The sequence below is a fragment of the Vitis riparia genome, chromosome 3 (assembly GCF_004353265.1).
Source record: "Vitis riparia cultivar Riparia Gloire de Montpellier isolate 1030 chromosome 3, EGFV_Vit.rip_1.0, whole genome shotgun sequence".
Taxonomy (NCBI): Eukaryota; Viridiplantae; Streptophyta; class Magnoliopsida; order Vitales; family Vitaceae; genus Vitis; species Vitis riparia.
In genome coordinates, this window is record NC_048433.1 from 1,427,359 (window position 1) to 1,444,670 (window position 17,312).

General features: G+C 37.8%; 3 protein-coding genes across 3 annotated transcripts; all 3 read right to left on the reverse strand.

The window, feature by feature from the left end:
- Positions 1 to 927: 927 nt before the first annotated feature.
- LOC117911065 (myb-related protein 308-like) lies at positions 928 to 2,476 on the reverse strand. Its single transcript, XM_034825231.1, has 2 exons — positions 1,797 to 2,476; positions 928 to 1,710 (listed from the first exon to the last, which is right to left on the reverse strand). The coding sequence occupies exons 1-2, from the start codon at positions 2,057 to 2,059 to the stop codon at positions 1,218 to 1,220; spliced, it is 756 nt and encodes a 251-aa protein (XP_034681122.1). The 5' UTR covers positions 2,060 to 2,476; the 3' UTR covers positions 928 to 1,217.
- Positions 2,477 to 4,468: 1,992 nt separating this feature from the next.
- LOC117911064 (L-ascorbate peroxidase 3) lies at positions 4,469 to 11,313 on the reverse strand. Its single transcript, XM_034825230.1, has 9 exons — positions 11,130 to 11,313; positions 10,873 to 10,997; positions 10,125 to 10,174; positions 8,902 to 8,967; positions 8,768 to 8,816; positions 6,667 to 6,749; positions 6,500 to 6,579; positions 6,255 to 6,357; positions 4,469 to 5,015 (listed from the first exon to the last, which is right to left on the reverse strand). The coding sequence occupies exons 1-9, from the start codon at positions 11,240 to 11,242 to the stop codon at positions 4,815 to 4,817; spliced, it is 870 nt and encodes a 289-aa protein (XP_034681121.1). The 5' UTR covers positions 11,243 to 11,313; the 3' UTR covers positions 4,469 to 4,814.
- An 857-nt stretch (positions 11,314 to 12,170) lies between these two features.
- LOC117911699 (synaptotagmin-2-like) lies at positions 12,171 to 17,126 on the reverse strand. Its single transcript, XM_034826099.1, has 12 exons — positions 16,696 to 17,126; positions 15,975 to 16,073; positions 15,827 to 15,877; positions 15,601 to 15,724; positions 15,370 to 15,488; positions 15,150 to 15,251; positions 14,858 to 14,932; positions 14,652 to 14,728; positions 14,307 to 14,553; positions 13,885 to 14,235; positions 13,671 to 13,802; positions 12,171 to 12,517 (listed from the first exon to the last, which is right to left on the reverse strand). The coding sequence occupies exons 1-12, from the start codon at positions 16,804 to 16,806 to the stop codon at positions 12,386 to 12,388; spliced, it is 1,620 nt and encodes a 539-aa protein (XP_034681990.1). The 5' UTR covers positions 16,807 to 17,126; the 3' UTR covers positions 12,171 to 12,385.
- Positions 17,127 to 17,312: the final 186 nt, after the last annotated feature.

Sequence of the window (17,312 nt, forward strand, 5' to 3'; positions counted from 1 at the left end):
GACCTCTAAATGGGTCAAATCTAAGCTTATTGGATGCTACTAAGCCTTCCAAGATACGGAATGTATAAGAAGATAGATTTTATACTTGGTGTAAACTAAATTCTAGTCATGATGAGTTTCTCTAGAAAAAATGCACTTGAAATTCTGCTATTTTTGTCTTGAATTTTAAGCCCCCTTAACAAACATGAGAGATCCCAGTAAGGCAAGAATTAACTCAAGTTGAAGTAGTTTTCTCACAAAAATGCCATAAGGGGACAGGGTCATGAAAGCTTTGGAACAAAAAAATTTATGGTTGGTAGAAAAAAATGATACCATGGCCTGTGGTTAGTTTCTTCACGCCTCTAAATTATATATATAGTGTTTGTAGCTTTTTAATAGATTTTGGAAGAGATAGGTTGCCCACCTCTCCCTCTCCCTCTCCCTCTCCCTCTATTCTCCTCCTCTCACAGCTTATCCATTGTCCTTCCAAGTGAAAAATCAACCTTTTCCAAAAAGGAGAACTAGAAAAGAAAACCCAATAAATATTTTTGAAATTTTTTATATCACATGAATCAAGATATATAACAAAAGATTCATGAAAAAAGACATGGTTTTTAAGATAAAGATGTATGTGGAGAGAAAATTATTTGGTGGGAAAATGTGGGTTTTGGAAGAAAAAAAATGGGAGAGAAGCCAAAAAGGGAAGACTTGTGACTTGTGTTCATGCAAAGATACCAAATCCATTATTTTGTTGGAGAAGAAAATAGGGAGGAACCCATTATTTGATTTTGAAAGTATAGAAGAACAATGACTCTCTCTCTCTCTCTATTTCTCACTCTCTCTGTGTGTGTGCAGGTGGCAACAACAACCACAACTGGACTGGCATGAAAATTTGGTGGGGGTATGACAAACCCCAACTTTTTTCCAGGAAAGTACTGAGAGAAAAAATGAAAAAAAATAGAGAGTCTCTGGATTTGGGGATGAATAATGAGAGAGATTCCAAATTGGAAATGGAAAACATTGAAACAATTCTGCACAAAGAACAAGCTGGTGATGATCATCTTCTCTGTACTGGTACTATATATATATATATAACACTATGAACTAAAAATTATACAAATAAGGGAAGAGGAGAAAAGTAGAGAGATTTTGAGCCTAATATCAATCTCTTTCTTTCTCATTTCTCTCAATTCTGTTTCTGCTACATAATCCAAACCCCACTTCCATTTTCCTCTTTCTTATTTCATCTCCAAACCTCTGTAATCCAAAACCCCAGATGTCAACCCTAAGAAGTCATACCCAGAGCTGCTGCTTCCACTACTAGTACCAATACTGCAACTGCACTCCTCACTATTTGGTATTCCCAAACTGCATGCAAAGCAAAGAGTAGTGCTGCTACTCCTCCCACCAGTCTTCAATGGCGTCTCAGCTTGGGGTTGGTATGGTGGGCTGATTCTAAGCTCAAGGTTGAGGTCTGGACACTTTTCCGTAACTGGGTTTTTCTCAGTTTTGCACCCAAATCCACCAGTACTGCTGATATTGATCTTCTCCTCTTCCTTAACTGCGGCTGCGAAAGATATGGTTGTAACGTCCGGTGAGGGCTCGTTGATGGGGCGATGAGTAGACGGATCGATGCCTCGGTTCAGAAGCTTTCTCCGTATGTGGGTGTTCCAGTAATTCTTTATTTCATTATCTGTTCTTCCTGGTAATCTCCCAGCTATAAGAGACCATCTGCAAACAAGATCCAAAAAGATGGATTAGACCCCATATACTTAGAATTCAGAATTCGATTGTGGAGTGATGTGAATTAGGCTTACTTGTTGCCAAGGAGACTATGCAGTTTGATGATGAGTTCATCTTCTTCCTCGGTGAAGTTTCCCCGCTTGAGGTCAGGCCTCAGGTAGTTTATCCATCGGAGGCGGCAACTTTTCCCACATCGGAGAAGGCCTGCGGCCTTGGGGAGAGACCTCCAGCAGCCCTCGCCGTGTGCCCGGATATAAGCGATGAGGCGATCATCTTCCTCCTTGGTCCATGCCCCTTTGTTTGTATGAGCTTTCTCACAGCAAGGAGACCTCCCCATTGAGCTGAATCACAAGCAGAAGGAAAACTGGCAGCTATAAAAGCTATAGAATTGTGTACAGTTTTAGCAGTAGTGATGGTGGTGGTGGTGATGGTGGGGGTGGTGGGTAGGGAGACGGAGGCCTTTTGTTTTTGGTATTGTTGCTGAAAAAAGCATCAAGGCCGGCCTTTATGAGGACTTGTGATGGGGTTTTATAGGCTTTTGACTCTCAAATTGAGAGAGAAAAAGAGAAAGAAAGAGGGAAGAGAGAGAGAGAGAGAGAGAGAGAGAGAGAGACTAATTGCTTCTAGATGTGAGTTGGTGAGACAGGTTTGAGGGAGAGTGGCTGGTGGCCTTTCTCTTGATGATATTGGCATCATCATCATATAATAAAGTTAAAAAGAAAGTCATTAACTATAGGGTAACCTTCAGGTAGGTGTAAAGCAAAAGTACTAAAGTATAGCAAGACAAGGTGTGATCACTGCCCTTTCCATTTTCTTTTTAATTAATTTCTTTTCTCCTTATATTATATATTAATAATTTTATTTAACCCTCAAACCTCCTCCTAATTCAAGAGATGACATATACCCAAATACATGTACACCTTAGTCCTTATATTATAGTATGTTGTTGGAACTAACACCATTAGGGCTTTTTATTTTTATGTGACATAGCTAGGGTTTGAGTTCATTTCAAGCAGGATTGAGTGTTCTTAGTGTTGATGGGATCATAAAAAAAAGTTGTTGTTTTAGTAAGTTAGTTGTAGTGGGGGATTGGGAAAGAAAATGTCCAAGTGGTTTTGGCTATTCTTGTGCATAAGTGTAGAGATGGTAGTTGTGGATCTTTATTCTATTGTTGCTCTATCAAGCATATGAGAGAGAGAGAGAGAGGGTTTCTAGAAGAGTTGGAGGTTGGGTTCAAGGAGGATGATGAAAGAAAAAAGGTAGAATAGGGGGCAAAAGGGAAATGAGTGTGGTTGTGGTTGTATGTGGGCTTTGGTTCACCTTCCACTTTTCTTTTTTCTCCTCCAACCTTGTGGTGCAAGTTTAGGCAATAAGGGTAGGGTTAGGGGATATGGAGGGTTTGATTCACCTTTTTGTTGTTATCTCCCCTCCAATTTGCAAATTATTTGTTACCCACCACCACCACACATGGCTTTTCTCCTCGCACACTCCCTTTGAAAGCAACTTGTGCCCATCATCCTCAACTCTTGCTATCAATTGGTTTTGATGATTTGAGAGAGAGAGAGAGAGAGAGAGAGAGAGAGAGAGAGAGAGAGAGAGAGAGAGAGAGAGGGAGAGGGAGAGCAAAGTCTGCCCACTTGTGTAAATTTGTGTGTATTTTACCTACCTTTTCACCACTGACTATCCCTCCACCTTTAGTCCATTTCTGCCTCACTTTTGATGTTGAACTATTGCTCCATTTATTTTCTTATTCCAACTAGTCCTCTTTATCTTTTCCCAAGAGAACCACCTAAGCTTATCCATTTCTTTTTCCATCCAACATTTCAAAACCAAGAAAAAATGTAACTTACCCTATTTATTACTCCACATCCTCTCTTGTGTGTTAAATGATTTTGGATAAAATTTTGAAAATATGGGTATTCTCCTTTCAAACATGAGAATCTTATACTTTTCTTCAACAATAAGTATTTTTAAGATACTTCTTCTACCACTAAAGACACAATTTAAAAGGGGGAAAATCATTTTAAGTCTCAATTGTCTGTGCCTCTCTTGAGGCTTAATCAAATGCCAAATCTCATTGTTCCCTAGGATGGCCAAGCTGTCCCTATCCTCACCAGCCTTCCCCTCCCTACATATAACCACACACAAACACATGGAGAAACCTGAACAGAAAAAATAAAAAAAGGAGAGGAGAGAGAGAGAGAGAGAGAACAATGAGAATGATATGATAATTATGTGAGTGGTTAAGAAATTTGGGAGGTGTGGGTTAGGATTGGCAATAATCTTCAATTGTATGGTGAGAGCCAGCACAGCAGCACGTGGATGTCATGTGCTTAGGTATAGAACAAGACTCGTGGGGTTGTCCTTAAAACCTTTTACCTACCTACCTCTTTGGCTGTCCTCCCCCATGTGGGACTCTCCTGAACCTCAGCACCATGAGGGGCCTGTTTCGAAAATGACCCACATGGAGGATAAAGCTTCTTCTCTAATATTTCCTTTCTCATTCATTTTTTAGTCTTCTCATTACATTATCGATGGAGATTGAGGCACCTACTTCTAACCTAATCTTTCTCTCTGCCACCTTGTTTTTAAGGTAGCTTCAACTAAGTTGCTGGTAAGAAACCTGAACTCTGGTACAAACCCCTTTCAATGGGAAAATGTAAAAGAATCGTTCACAAAAATTAAATTAGAATTGTTTTTTTTTAATCTGAAAATAAGACCTAACTTAAATACAGACAATACAACATCTCAAAAACAAGCACGACCTCTGCATACTTTTATATGAATAAGCATCACCCGAAATGTGATTTGCACACAAGACCCACATGTATGTGGATCTGGATTATGAAAAGGTATGAGATGACCCTACTTATTTTAAAGGGGAATGAGAGGGTAATTGAAGAACTCATTCATTCTATTATTTGCCCCAAAATGGGGAAAATCCTTCTAATTTTGCCTTAACCAGCAAGCTTTAGGCAGACCTGTAGGATATATTATTGCTGTTATTATTGATGGAAAAACTAGAACTCTATTGCGCGGTACATGATAAGAGTGACCTTAAATAAGGAGATCATACACAGGGCGGGTCTTGTTTACTTCATTCTTTTGCGAACCTCGTAGAAGTAACTCAGGATCACCACTGCAGCAGCAACTACAACTCCTACAGCGCTCTGTGCCAATACGGTGCTGTCTTTGGCAATGACCTTGGAGCCAGAGGAACTTGAAGGAGTAAACCCCAGCTCTGAGAGTTTCTTATGAGATACTGCATAGTCCCTAAAGAATGCATCCTCATCCTGCGAGAAGCGAAGAGTTGGGAATGAACTAAGCAAATAATTATAGCTACTATGAATGTCCAAGGAGGGCAAATAGAATAAAATGGTGAGAACAGCCTATCTGAGGACAAAAGCCAACCGGACTATGTTGAATTGATCCAGAAATGCATCAATCTTAACTGATTGAGAGTATCCTACAAATGGCTCTAGTCCAAAAATCATAGCAAACAGAAAAACAGCCATTCAATGGTTATAGCGCCTTAAAAAGGTTTTGACATTCATATTCACCATAGTTTTAAAAGGCGAACTTTAAGCGCACCTAAGCTCAAGGCACCACTACTCCCTAATTATAGCGCCTTGCTTGCCAAGATATGCATCTTATTGAAAAAGCGCACCTTATCAACTTTACTCTTTCTTATTATTCTTAAAATTTCTAATTATATACTGAAATTTATATAAATTCGATACTTTTTTATTGAATGCTTCTTTTAAATGTTTCGAATCTTAAATTTTTTATTGATCAGATGTGTATCCTAAATAGCATTTCACTTCACTCAAGTGCGCCCCTTGTCTTGTGCCTTGCGCTTAAGTTATAGGAGACTTTTGCACCTTAGGTATGCCTTGTGCCCTTTTAAAACTATGATATTCATCTAAAGGTGTGCATTGCTGCATAATAGCCAGCAATAAGTCACGTTTGGGCCATAGTGGGATAGGATTAAATTCAGGTAGAAAAAGTGATGCTGGAACCAATCAATTATTAGGGGCCCAATCCAAAGCAAACCTATAGGCCCAAATTAATTTTGAAAATATCCTTAGAACAATGAAATATAAATGCTAAATCAAGCTATCCTGACCAAAACCAGACTGTTTGCAATCAGGTTAAATTCAGCTCGGAAAATGGCATGTTTGATGAATTGATCAACTCAAAATCTACTTGCTTTACTGAATTGAGGTTTGGATCATGGCTGGCTTTGCTATCCCTACTAGGGCACAGTTGGGCCAAATTCAGTTGTAACTGCAAAGGCAATACTAAATGCTATGATGCTATGCAGAACAATTTGGTGAAGTTTAAACTCCAAACCAACACTAAATATGTTATAGTAATCAGGTGGTGGTGCTTTCTGCTTTTGAGAAGTATAAAAAAGAAAAAACTCATGATAAAGGTTGCTGCCATCTGTCTATATGTTAGTTCTGAAGGGCATCATAAAATACAAAATGGTTAAGAACATAATTGGACAAATTGAAACAAGCCAATATTACCTTTGCATACAGCTCAACATAACCACGGAACTCAGGATCATCCAATAAAGCCTTGTCTGTTGGTAGTTTCAACAGCCCCTCTGATTCCCCTTGCAGTAACTCCCTGTTTAGATAATAATAATGATATCATTTAATGGATGGTTAGAACTTAACAGATTTTTATAATGTTGTTAAATATATAAATGAGATAATATAGGTTCATAAAGAAATTAGTCAATCAAGTCAATCCCTCATTTATGTCGTACACAAAGTATGAGTTATCAAACTTCAGAGGATTCTTAGTCCAAGGGCCATCAAAACCCGATCGCTCTGGATGTGCCCTTCCCTGTAGCATCAAACCAACCAAACTATATAAATGTGTGTACATATTGCCGAAAAAGACGTATGATTGTAAATCTGAAGGGAGAACTACCAATGTGTGCCCTCCTGACAATGCCACAATATCCTTGCCAGACAGGCCCATCCGGTAAAAAATGTCCCTAAGATGTGATACCCCTACATCAACATTTGGAAGAGAATATGAATTTGAACATATTCATATATAACCTAGTCAAACTGCATCAATGCATGCACAAGTACACTTCTCCTAAGGCATCATGATGATGAGAAAGGAGTCATTAAAAAAGAACAGAACATTAATGGAAGCTATATTTGGATGGTTTGCAAGTTTACATGATAGTGACATGAAATAGCTGTTGAAAAAGCTAAAGTGCTTATGATTCCACTTTCTCTCCCAATCATTACATTTCGTATAAAATTTAAAGTTCCACCAGCAGACATGATAAATCACGGATCCAAGAAACCTCAATGCTTGCTATGGTACACAGCTGAATCTTACACAAAAGTATTCATCTTAAAAAAAAAAAAAACCCACCAAATTCTACACATACTAATTACTGAACTGGTTTAGATGAAGAGCACATGACCAGGACTTAATGGAAACAAGGAACAGGTCACTAACTTACTATCCAAGTCAAGATCTTTAACATCCAAAGATTCTCTGAAGGTGTTAGTTTACAAAGGAAAGCTTATGCGAACCCATGCAAAGAGAGTTTGTTCTATCGTATTATCATGTGAATATAAAAGATGTAACCTGTCATAATTAAACATTACATTACATTTTTATAAGCATTTTCATGGACACCATGTATCTCTTTATCCAATACTTAGTGAAACACAAATCCCTGGATCCCTGAAAATTGAACCTCACATCATGCACCTTAAGATCCTCTCATGCCATGCTTTGACAAGTCTTCATATCTTCACACAAAAAAAGTTTCAACAATCCATATGACAAAGGGAGCGTGAGTACCCTAAAGCAAAGAAATCATAATAATACATACCAAAAACTTTTGTGCCCTACATTTTTATGTTCCCCCCCCCCCCCCCCCCCCCCCCCCCAAATACAAAGGACATACAGCCCCATCATTTGAGGGTGTGCGATCTGTGCCTTCAAGCATAGTCATGGGTCAAAAGTTTTCTTATCTCATTGACCAACTGCCAGCTTTAGGTGGGATATAGAGCTTCAGAAAGCAAAAACTAGTTTCCAGCAGCAAGCAAATGCATGCCCACCACGCATCTTAACAAAATACTTAATCCCATAAGAGAACTACTGCTACTTATCTTGTCTGAGATTCACCCACTCAAGGATGTTTGCAGGTTCTCTAAAATAAATAGTGGAAAGTTCAAACAAGGGCATGCACATTTACTGGCATCTTTCTGATATGTTAGCTGAAAAAGGTTTGCAAGTTTACCAAGGAAATACCGAATGTCCACAGAAGGCATGCTAAATTTTATAAGCATCTTCCTGAGACATGCTTTACAAACATTAGATCAGCACTGCCCATGGATAATATTGCTAAACTTTTATTGAAGCATAATGACTTAAATGTATTTCCATGGTTCAGATATATGAGTGATAATTGAAAATTTATACTCAAGTTCTGAATTGAAGAGACCTTTAAGAGAAATATGCAATCCCACAAATGCAAAGTCTTTGGGAATAACATGAATCATTCCCTTAAAACATGTTACTTGTTATCCATTCAAAATGTAATGTTAGCAATGGTAACTTCTCACTTTCTTCCTACTTTGCTCGACTTCTTTGACCAGCACCACATGTATTTTGAACATAATATGATTCCATATATTATTAATACAGACTTATAATGAAAAAAGAACCAAGAGCAACAGACACTAATTCATTAATAGGGTATTTATTATACCCAACCATTTTCTATTGGAATGGTTGTTCAACGCAATTCTTTACTTTTTCCTCAATTATGTAGAACCAAAAACAGCTCTATAGAATGGTAAAGTTAGGCCATAATGTGGTCACAGAAAGCTGATCATCCATGTGAATCAAAACTTTTATATGCCTATGGTCCAATCACGAGTCATTTATGAAGCATAACACATAATATAAAGCAAACTATACACTCAAAAACTTTTTGTTCATAAAGAAGCTCTGATTAACGACAGTTATAGGCCATTGTGGAATGATATTAGAAAACCTTTTTTGGCATCTGGAAGCCGCCCTTCCTTGGGAGAAATCATTGAATCCTGTAACAAAGACATAAACGGTTACAAGAGCGATTATTTGGTAAGTGATAACAAGCTATGTTATCAAGATACCACATTAACACACCTTTCTACCAGGTACAAAGTCAATGGTGGGGCCTCCTGTGATCTCAACTGCAACAACTCCTGCAAGCTAAAAAAAAAAAAGACAATTGGTTAATTATGAATAAGTTCACTCTTCATATTTACAAGAAACATGGATAGAGCGTGCTACTAGATTAGTGTCCATTACTCATGTAAGATAGATGGGCATTGTGACAGTAAATCTCCACATCGAAGGATAGTGAAGATAATGTCAATCCATGATTTGCATTTGAGAGTGTTCATGAACACAACATGCATGACATTGACAAAGGTAATCTGTTCTATTAATCAATGCACACAAATATGCTTCGTTTGGACACTCTTCATAAGCTTGCCCTTTTTCTTCCCTTTTTCTCTCAATTATAACACTTGTCCTTTACTAAATTTTTATCCATCAACTTCTTTTTGGTTGGCCTCTTTTTTTTTTCTTTTTTCCTTTTTTTGCTGTTTGTTTGTTTACAAACTGTTTGAATGATTTCTATTTATCTACATAGAAATTACTAAATCTGTATAAAGAAATATATGAGAAACTCTTAAGATGTTTCATTCCATAGAACAATATACATATGTTATGACACCTGCCATGTGTAGCATGATCATCTATTCTTATTTCTGACTTCAAGACCCATGCTACATTCAAACTATTTAGTACTTTGGAAATTCCTAAGCAGAAAATGGTTCCAGGATTCTCCACTGGTCTCATCTCTTCGTAGCAATCATTAAAGCATGAGATGAATAAGAGGATATAACCCACTGAGCACCAATGAAAAAGCAGGAGGATGTTGCCTACAAAATATTCCAAAAAGCAGCTGACCACAGATAATAAGGAAATAAGATCATTCATCTTCCTTGTTGGGAGGATTAAACATCGATTCCAAAAAAAGGTCAATTATCTACCACACACTTGTAAAAGAACTTTGGAATCATTTCTCAGATCCAGTTCCCTGTCTACCAAACAAAGTTTCTATTTCTTACACATTCAGGTTGGAAGTCATAAACATAGAGAGAGATGCAAATATAAAAGGCTCAGTTTGCATGAACAATGCAATCCACCAGTACAACAAATTCTTTTTTCAAATTCCATTTTGATCTCTCAACTCTTTAATAGCCATGCCAAATAAAATGCCTATCAATCCATTTGGTTCCAAAATGAACCAATTGAATTTCAATAAACAAGAAAATAAATTCATTCCACACTATAATCACCTGGTATAGGTCTGCATAAGTGATCTTTGGGTATTTGGACTTCACTTCCTCTGAAATCAGAAAGGAAAATGCCCATTTAAAATAATCACAAAACCTAACATCAATCCACTTCATAAGAAAGAAATGTGGGCAAGACTCCAAACAGACACAAAATGGCATAAATCGGATTCTTCAGAAGCTCACAAATTCAAAACAACCAAATCTCAACAAAGATTAGAATCCAAACATGAAATAGCTAGTAACAATTATTTGATAAATAATAGAACAGACTGAAGCACAGGCAGCAACCATAGGACCTTCTACTGACTCTTCAAAAAAATTTCACGAGAAAGTAATTAGCACATAATTTATCAATCCGCAGAATATCTAATATGAGTTAAATAAGATGATTCAAACTGCCAAATAATCAAAATTCAATGAATTCCGTCTGCTAGGTAGCTGCCTATATAATTTGGTAATTTCTTGATATCCTTGACAAGGGATATATTTAGAAAACCATAAAGCGGTGGGATAAGGCAAGTGTTTTGATCAAGCCCGTATCAAGTTCCTTCCGGATTAGATATCAAACCCTGCCTTTTTCCTTATTAGCGATAGCTTAAGAGTAAATTATAGGCCAGAAACCGAATAAAATTCTCACCATAACCATCAAATCAAACCACCGAATTTCTTCCATATTCCCACATTTTTCTCAGCAGCCAAACAGAACACTAACACACACCACTCGCAAAATTCCAAAAACAAAACTCACCGCAAAAATCAATAGCTATTTTCAAGCCATTATTCGAACCATGAGAGTACTCCTCCTCAGTCCTGATCGAGCCGTTAGGGCCGCCAGTCTTGGTGTGAACATCGTACGTCCCCGCATCATGCCACCTACAATAACAACCACAATTCACCAACCAAAACCACGTTTCCCTCCCGAAACAACATCCAAAAAATAAAAAATAAGTAAAAACCACAAGTGCCTTATTTTCACGGGAAAGTGAGGGAGAAACAGAAAATTACGCCAGGCGGAGCATGATCGGAGCGCAGTTCTTGGAGGCGATGAGAGCTCGGAGATCACGACGAGCCTTGTCGATCTCCTTAAGGTAGTCTGTGTCAACGACGGGTAACGCCATCAAAACTCGGCGTCTGCTGAGCTTCGAAGAAATGAGGAGAGTGATTGGTCTGGGGATTGGGCAAGAGAGGCCAATGGTATAAGATAGAGTTTTTGAGCGGAGATGGGGATGCCAAACGGCGTCGTTTAAGGAGATATCGTGAGCTTGGGAATAGTTAAACGCGTCGTTTTGTTGAACATAACGGTATGGGCGTTGGCGGTAGAGAGGATAAGAGGGCGATCATCTTGGATATTTGTGCATGTAAACGACGTCGTTTTTGTGGGCGGGAGGTGGACAGAAATTTTAACTCTATGCTTGGATTTTGAAAACCGAAAAACATGAGAGAAGAAAATAGAGAAAAATTAAATTAAATTAAACTACTATATTTTATATTTTTAAATTTTATTTTTCTTTCCTCTTATAAATATTAAATAATTTTAAAATAAAAAATTGTCTAATATTTTTTTAATAAAATAAATCATTTTTTTTATATTGGGATCAGCACCACCAAAGGGTTATTAGCTCAGTGATAGAACGTGCCCCTAATAATTGGGTCGTTGTGCCTGGACTATAAGGGCTTTTAACTATATGGATAGTTCAATGTGTTCATTAATGCTTGAATCAAGGCACATTAATATGACATACTCATATTCAAATCGGGGTTTGAAACAGGTATTTTTGAAAAGAAAAAAATACATTTTTTTATATTTGATTTATTATGAAAAACAAAAAATAATTAAAAATAATTAATATTAATAAAAAACTTATTTATTTCTAATTATTCAATTTTTATATGGATTATAACTTTCTATCATTGCTCATATTTTCTAATATGATTGAATACTCAACACATTTTCTTTTAACAAAATGAAAGAAGTAGAATTATCTCTCAAACATATAAAATTCAATGACATGATCATAATAATTATTTCTAAGTCTACATTTGTAATAGACTGGGGTGAAGAAAGTCAACATCTTCAATCTACATTTTCCTTCCTTCAAATTTTCATTGATTTCTCTGCAAATTGGGTTTGAATATTTAGATTATTGCTAGTGCCAAAAAAAAAAAAAAATTGGCAGAGAAAAGATTGGAAAAGGAAAATGGAAGACAGAGAGAATTTGTCTTTAGAGGAAAATCCAATTGAAGGAAGGTTCTGTGTGAGGTCAGGAACTAGTTCTCCACTGCAGCTCAATTTGAATCTGCCCATTCTTTGAGTCTATCAGGTGGTACTTCTCGTTGATCCGTTTGTTGGTCACGACATCAGCAAGATTGACAACAATGTACCCCAGAGATTCCTGATTCCAGAAAAGTAAGAGACAAGCTGTTACGGTGACTTGACAGTATATGAATTCCACTGTAAGGGTTCTTTTCTTCAGGAAAAATACAGGAATAAGAGAGCTTCCAAAGCAAGCAATAAGGTTCCTGTTTGTTTCCTGGGAAATTAATAAGAATGTGCAAGAGCCTTATATGATGATATAAACATATTGTGATTCAAAAGAAGGGAAAAAGTTCTTGATATATATACGCACGTGTTCCTCTTAATCTTAAAGACGCATTTTGAAGTTGTAAAAGTGTTAGAGCCTAGGTAAACAATATCTAGGTGGTAGGAAGTGAGATAAGAAAAAAAGTTATTTGGTCACTATTTTAAAAATAGTTTTGTAGAACAACTTTTGAAAACTATTTTTTGATGTTTTATAGGACAAATGTCTATAACTCTTTTTAATCATGTAATAGAATCCTCTTAACCATGTAGGCAACTTTTAAAGTTCTAAGGATGTGTTGAGCTCAAAGTGAGGGATATCTACGTAGAAGGGAACAAATCATAACAAAATGATAAGAGGGAGTGGGTCATTACAAATATATTATTGTTGAGCTATTGAGCTCAGAGCGAACAATATCTATATAGGAGGGAGTGAGTTGTGACATATATTATTGCAAAGTTATTAGGCTCAAAGTAGACAATATAGGAAGTGGGTTGCTAAACATACGATATTATTGATTATCACCCAACAACAATGATATAATCCTGATTACCACTTGAAGACAATGCACTAAGAAAATAATTTTTTCCATCCATTCCCTATTGGGATTGAGCCTTATGGGCTACCATGGTTGGTGCTTAGCACTTCCGAAGGGAAGGCTAGAGAGGCCCAAAACTGTGGCTCCTCAATCACACAAATTGTTTATTTGTTCCAATAAATAAAGCATCCCTAGGAATTGAACCTAGGACCAAACCTTTAAGGTCCACCTAAATGTCAATCCTAGTACCATCTGGGCTACTTTATTGGAACAAATAAACAATTGGTATGATTGAGGGGGACCACAGTCCTGGGCCTCTGGCCTTCCCTTTGGAAGTGCTAAGCGCCAACCATGGTAGGCCCATAAGGTCAATCCCAACATTCCCATGTTTTAATGTACTATGAGAAGTGAAAAGTATGCGAGATGTACCTTAGGATGCAGCAGGCCGATCCTCTTGGAGGTACTGATGACTTCCACATGCAGTTTATCGTTGATGGGAGGTTCCTCCTGCATAAACTGGAACTCCTCTTGCCATCTTGGATCTCTGCTCTTCTTAATTGGCTGTACAAGTGAAACATCATATCTATATTCATACAATTTTGACCAAATAAAACTACACAGATTCAGTTAAAATGGAATCTACCTTAGTTTTTCTCTCCTCCCCTCTGAAAAGAATCCGGACAAATGGATTAGTATGGTGCTTTCCTTCCAAATCTTGTGCTTCATGGACTATGACCACAAGCAGACCTCCACCAGGAGGTGTTCCTTCAGGAGCCTTCTCCATCGTACCTAAATCATCACTCTCCTTCACCATGTCCTCCTCCTTGAAAGGTTTGTATGTCAATTCCACCTCAAGCTGTCCACGGCCTTTGTCATTTTGAGAATCATTTGGATCCAGGCTCTTAAGGAGGTCAAGAGTCATCGTCTTTGGCTCATCCGGAGGAAGTTCTTTCAAAGGCACGACGTTCACTCCCATCTTGTCATGTTTCCCGACCTAAAACGAGCGAATTAAGAGTGTGAGATACAAACATGAAATTAGGAGATGCAATAATTTAGAACATATACCTGCTCCCAGTCATAAACAGAAAGCTCTAAAGCTTGCGCCCCGGGAACTCTGACAACAAAGTTAAACTCTTCATTCCATTCAGGATTCAAGTTTTTGTGCTTCACAGTAGTCTTCTTTGATGGAAGCTTGTCTTCAGTAAGTCTTAGTTTTACATAGGGGTCTGATGCTCCCAAGAGATCTTTCTTTTTTAGTTTCATTGCCCTCAGAACCTTAACAGTGAGAATTCCTACAGGCCTCTTCATTGCGCTGCAGATTCCAAATGGTGTCACAAACTCAAAACAAAATCTGATGTAACTTTAACGATAGTCTCATAAGAAAATATTGAGCCAAATTCAGAAATATACTTGGCTATGTCTAAAATTTGTACGTCAAGGGTTCTTGGCCAGAGATACATGTTGGCAACCTGTTCCTTGATAAGCTCCTGCAGAAAAGAAAGAAAGAGCAGGCTTTCTAGCACCATCAAAACCCGAAAAAAGTGACAAAGAAAATGGCTAAGTAGAATGCATACAAACCTTGTATTCTAACTGCTAAGCAATATAAGAAATTTTACCTGAACAAACCGGTAGAGGCCAGGGATTGACATAAGATCAGCCCCTAGAAGCTTTAGTCCAAAATCAACATGAGGCTGCAAAATGATGGAAATCAAATGAGAAAGACCGAGAAACAGAGGAGGAAGAAGAGAAGATGTCCTGTCTTCCCACAAAGCATAAACACAATACTTCAGGCAGTGGCCTAGAATACAAAATCAAATCGGTTATGTGATTGATGAACATGTAAAGGGTTAAACAGTGTGTTCCATTGACATGCTATTAGCTCGTATAATTTCACCTATTATCACAAACCTTCTCCATTAGAGACACGAAGATGTTGGCAAAGCAGGGAAAACTAGGAACCAACGGCTTCATGGTAATACGCGGTAGAGCAAAGACTTGCAAATCCACCACCTGAAATTCTCCACCAAAGTTATTGCCAAATTTTCATAATTGACAAAGATCAAAATCTCTCTTTAACAAAAAGTTAGAATTTGAACTCCTTTTCTTCCTCAGTAAAACAAGTCACAACCTGAGCAGTTGCTTTCAACCCAAAAGCTTTTACAGCAACAGTCACATTTGGATTTGCTGCCCATTTCAAGCATGGCTCCATGATCAACTCCTTCTCATCAGTAGAATAGACTTTTATCCCTGATGAGAATAGTTGAAAAAGAAAAAAATCAAAAATAAATATCAGTAGAATAGACTTCAAAATGAGTTGCAGGGGAGATTTTGATGGAAATGGGGTCTCATATCTACTAACCTTGAAAAGTTGGTGGTAGGGATCCTAATGTAAGTGTTTTAAATTCGATTGCATCGATCTTATACTTTGGAATTTGCTCAGCAATGATCGGTGCTGCGGTATCTTTTACAGTCTTGCAAATTGCCTGAGTGAAAAAAACGAGTCATAAACAGATCAATACAGAAATTCATATATGTTGCTGCTGAGATTCAAGCATGGGAAAACATGGGAAAACATGGGAAAATACCTTATCCAGATAAGGCCACATGTATTCGATAAACTTGTTCAGCCAGTCAACCTTCATGGAAACAGAAGTATATAAATGAGGATGGGAAGACAAACACACTGGAACCGGTATAGAGGAGATATAATGGCATCAATACTAATTTACATACACGATCAAAATCGGGGTTTTTCACCCAAAGGGGTAGCTCTGGAAGCAACCGCTGCAAGCTTTCTGAGTCCTGCTCGGCTAATGGGCGAATATCGGGGTCCTGACCAATGTAATAGTTGGCATCAATCCAAGTTCAGCATTATGTTACAGAACAAGATTCAGAAAAGAGGATTATAACAACAAAGTATATCATGGGAGAAGGAATAACTATCCTAATTGCAGCCCTGAATTCAATCTTGCCCCATTTGATTATGTGACTGAGTCAGTTTGGAAAATTTAACTCTTCATGATTATGTAATAATCCTCCGCTTCTATGAATTTTTCTATTTCCTACTTTCTTGCAATAATATAGCCAAACAGAGCACACGAGGAAGGAAAAGAATTCTTCAAAACATTCCATGCAAAAGAAAATGAAATTCCACATCCAATCAAGAAAAAGAAAATGCTCTTAAATATGCGTATTTCTATCACAAGAGGCCAACAAGCCTCAAGGAAATCTCCAGTTTTCTTTTCCATCGAACCCCTAGAATTTCGAACCCATTTCTCCAAATTCTGTGTGTTTGTTAAAGGAAGAATCTCATAACAGGTTGGGACCCAAATGCCAGTTATGAGATTTCCAGGTTTCCTTCTCTTTTCCCTTGATTTCCCAGCAACCAAACAGATGCATTAGAAAATAGGTCATATTACAAAACAAATCTTCATTGTTAAGATGAGAGAGAGACCTTGACATCGCTGGATTCGAAGTAGATAAAGAAAAAATACCCAAGCAAAAGCCCAATAGAAATCCCCACTCCGAACCCAAAAAGTCCCAATATACTACTGACGAATCCCATCACAAATCCCCCAGAAACCACACAAATTTCCTCCTCTTTCTTCCCAATTCCCACTACCCAAACAACCCCAAACCCACACCTTTCCCACCTCTTCCTCGTCCAATCCGAAAAACCGACAAGAACCCACTTGGAATCTCCTGGAATTCTCCTCAGACCATCATTCCTGCGGCAAATCTACGAAAAATACAATCAAAAACAAGAAATGGCCAAAGAAATGGGATGACCCAGTTGTCCTCAATCAATGCAGATTATGACGTTATTGTATGTCAGAAATGTCATTATTAACGGAGAGAGGAGGGAGAGAAATGAACAGGTGTTGGCACTGCAGATATGGTCGTTAGGAGAGAGGCAAAAGGGCGACAGTTGTTGAAAATTCGAAGTTTTTTTTTTTTCCTTTTTGTTTCTATTTCTGGAAGTCCGAGGAGAGAGAGAGACTTTCTTCTTTGGGCAAATCACATGTTGACGTGTCATGCATGGGGCTGCTGGCGACGTCCACGCGGGGATGC

Coding starts and splice junctions, on each gene's coding strand:
- LOC117911065 (XM_034825231.1), bottom strand. CDS start 2,059: ATGGGGAGGTCTCCTTGCTGTGAGAAAGCTCATACAAACAAAGGGGCA. Junction 1,711..1,796: donor CATAGTCTCCTTGGCAACAA/GTAAGCCTAATT, acceptor TCTTGTTTGCAG/ATGGTCTCTTATAGCTGGGA.
- LOC117911064 (XM_034825230.1), bottom strand. CDS start 11,242: ATGGCGTTACCCGTCGTTGACACAGACTACCTTAAGGAGATCGACAAG. Junction 10,998..11,129: donor CCGATCATGCTCCGCCTGGC/GTAATTTTCTGT, acceptor TTGTTATTGTAG/GTGGCATGATGCGGGGACGT. Junction 6,750..8,767: donor GCTTCCAGATGCCAAAAAAG/GTTTTCTAATAT, acceptor ATGTTGATGTAG/GGGTATCACATCTTAGGGAC.
- LOC117911699 (XM_034826099.1), bottom strand. CDS start 16,806: ATGGGATTCGTCAGTAGTATATTGGGACTTTTTGGGTTCGGAGTGGGG. Junction 15,878..15,974: donor AAAACCCCGATTTTGATCGT/GTATGTAAATTA, acceptor GTTTCCATGAAG/GTTGACTGGCTGAACAAGTT. Junction 14,729..14,857: donor GCCTCTACCGGTTTGTTCAG/GTAAAATTTCTT, acceptor TCTTTTCTGCAG/GAGCTTATCAAGGAACAGGT.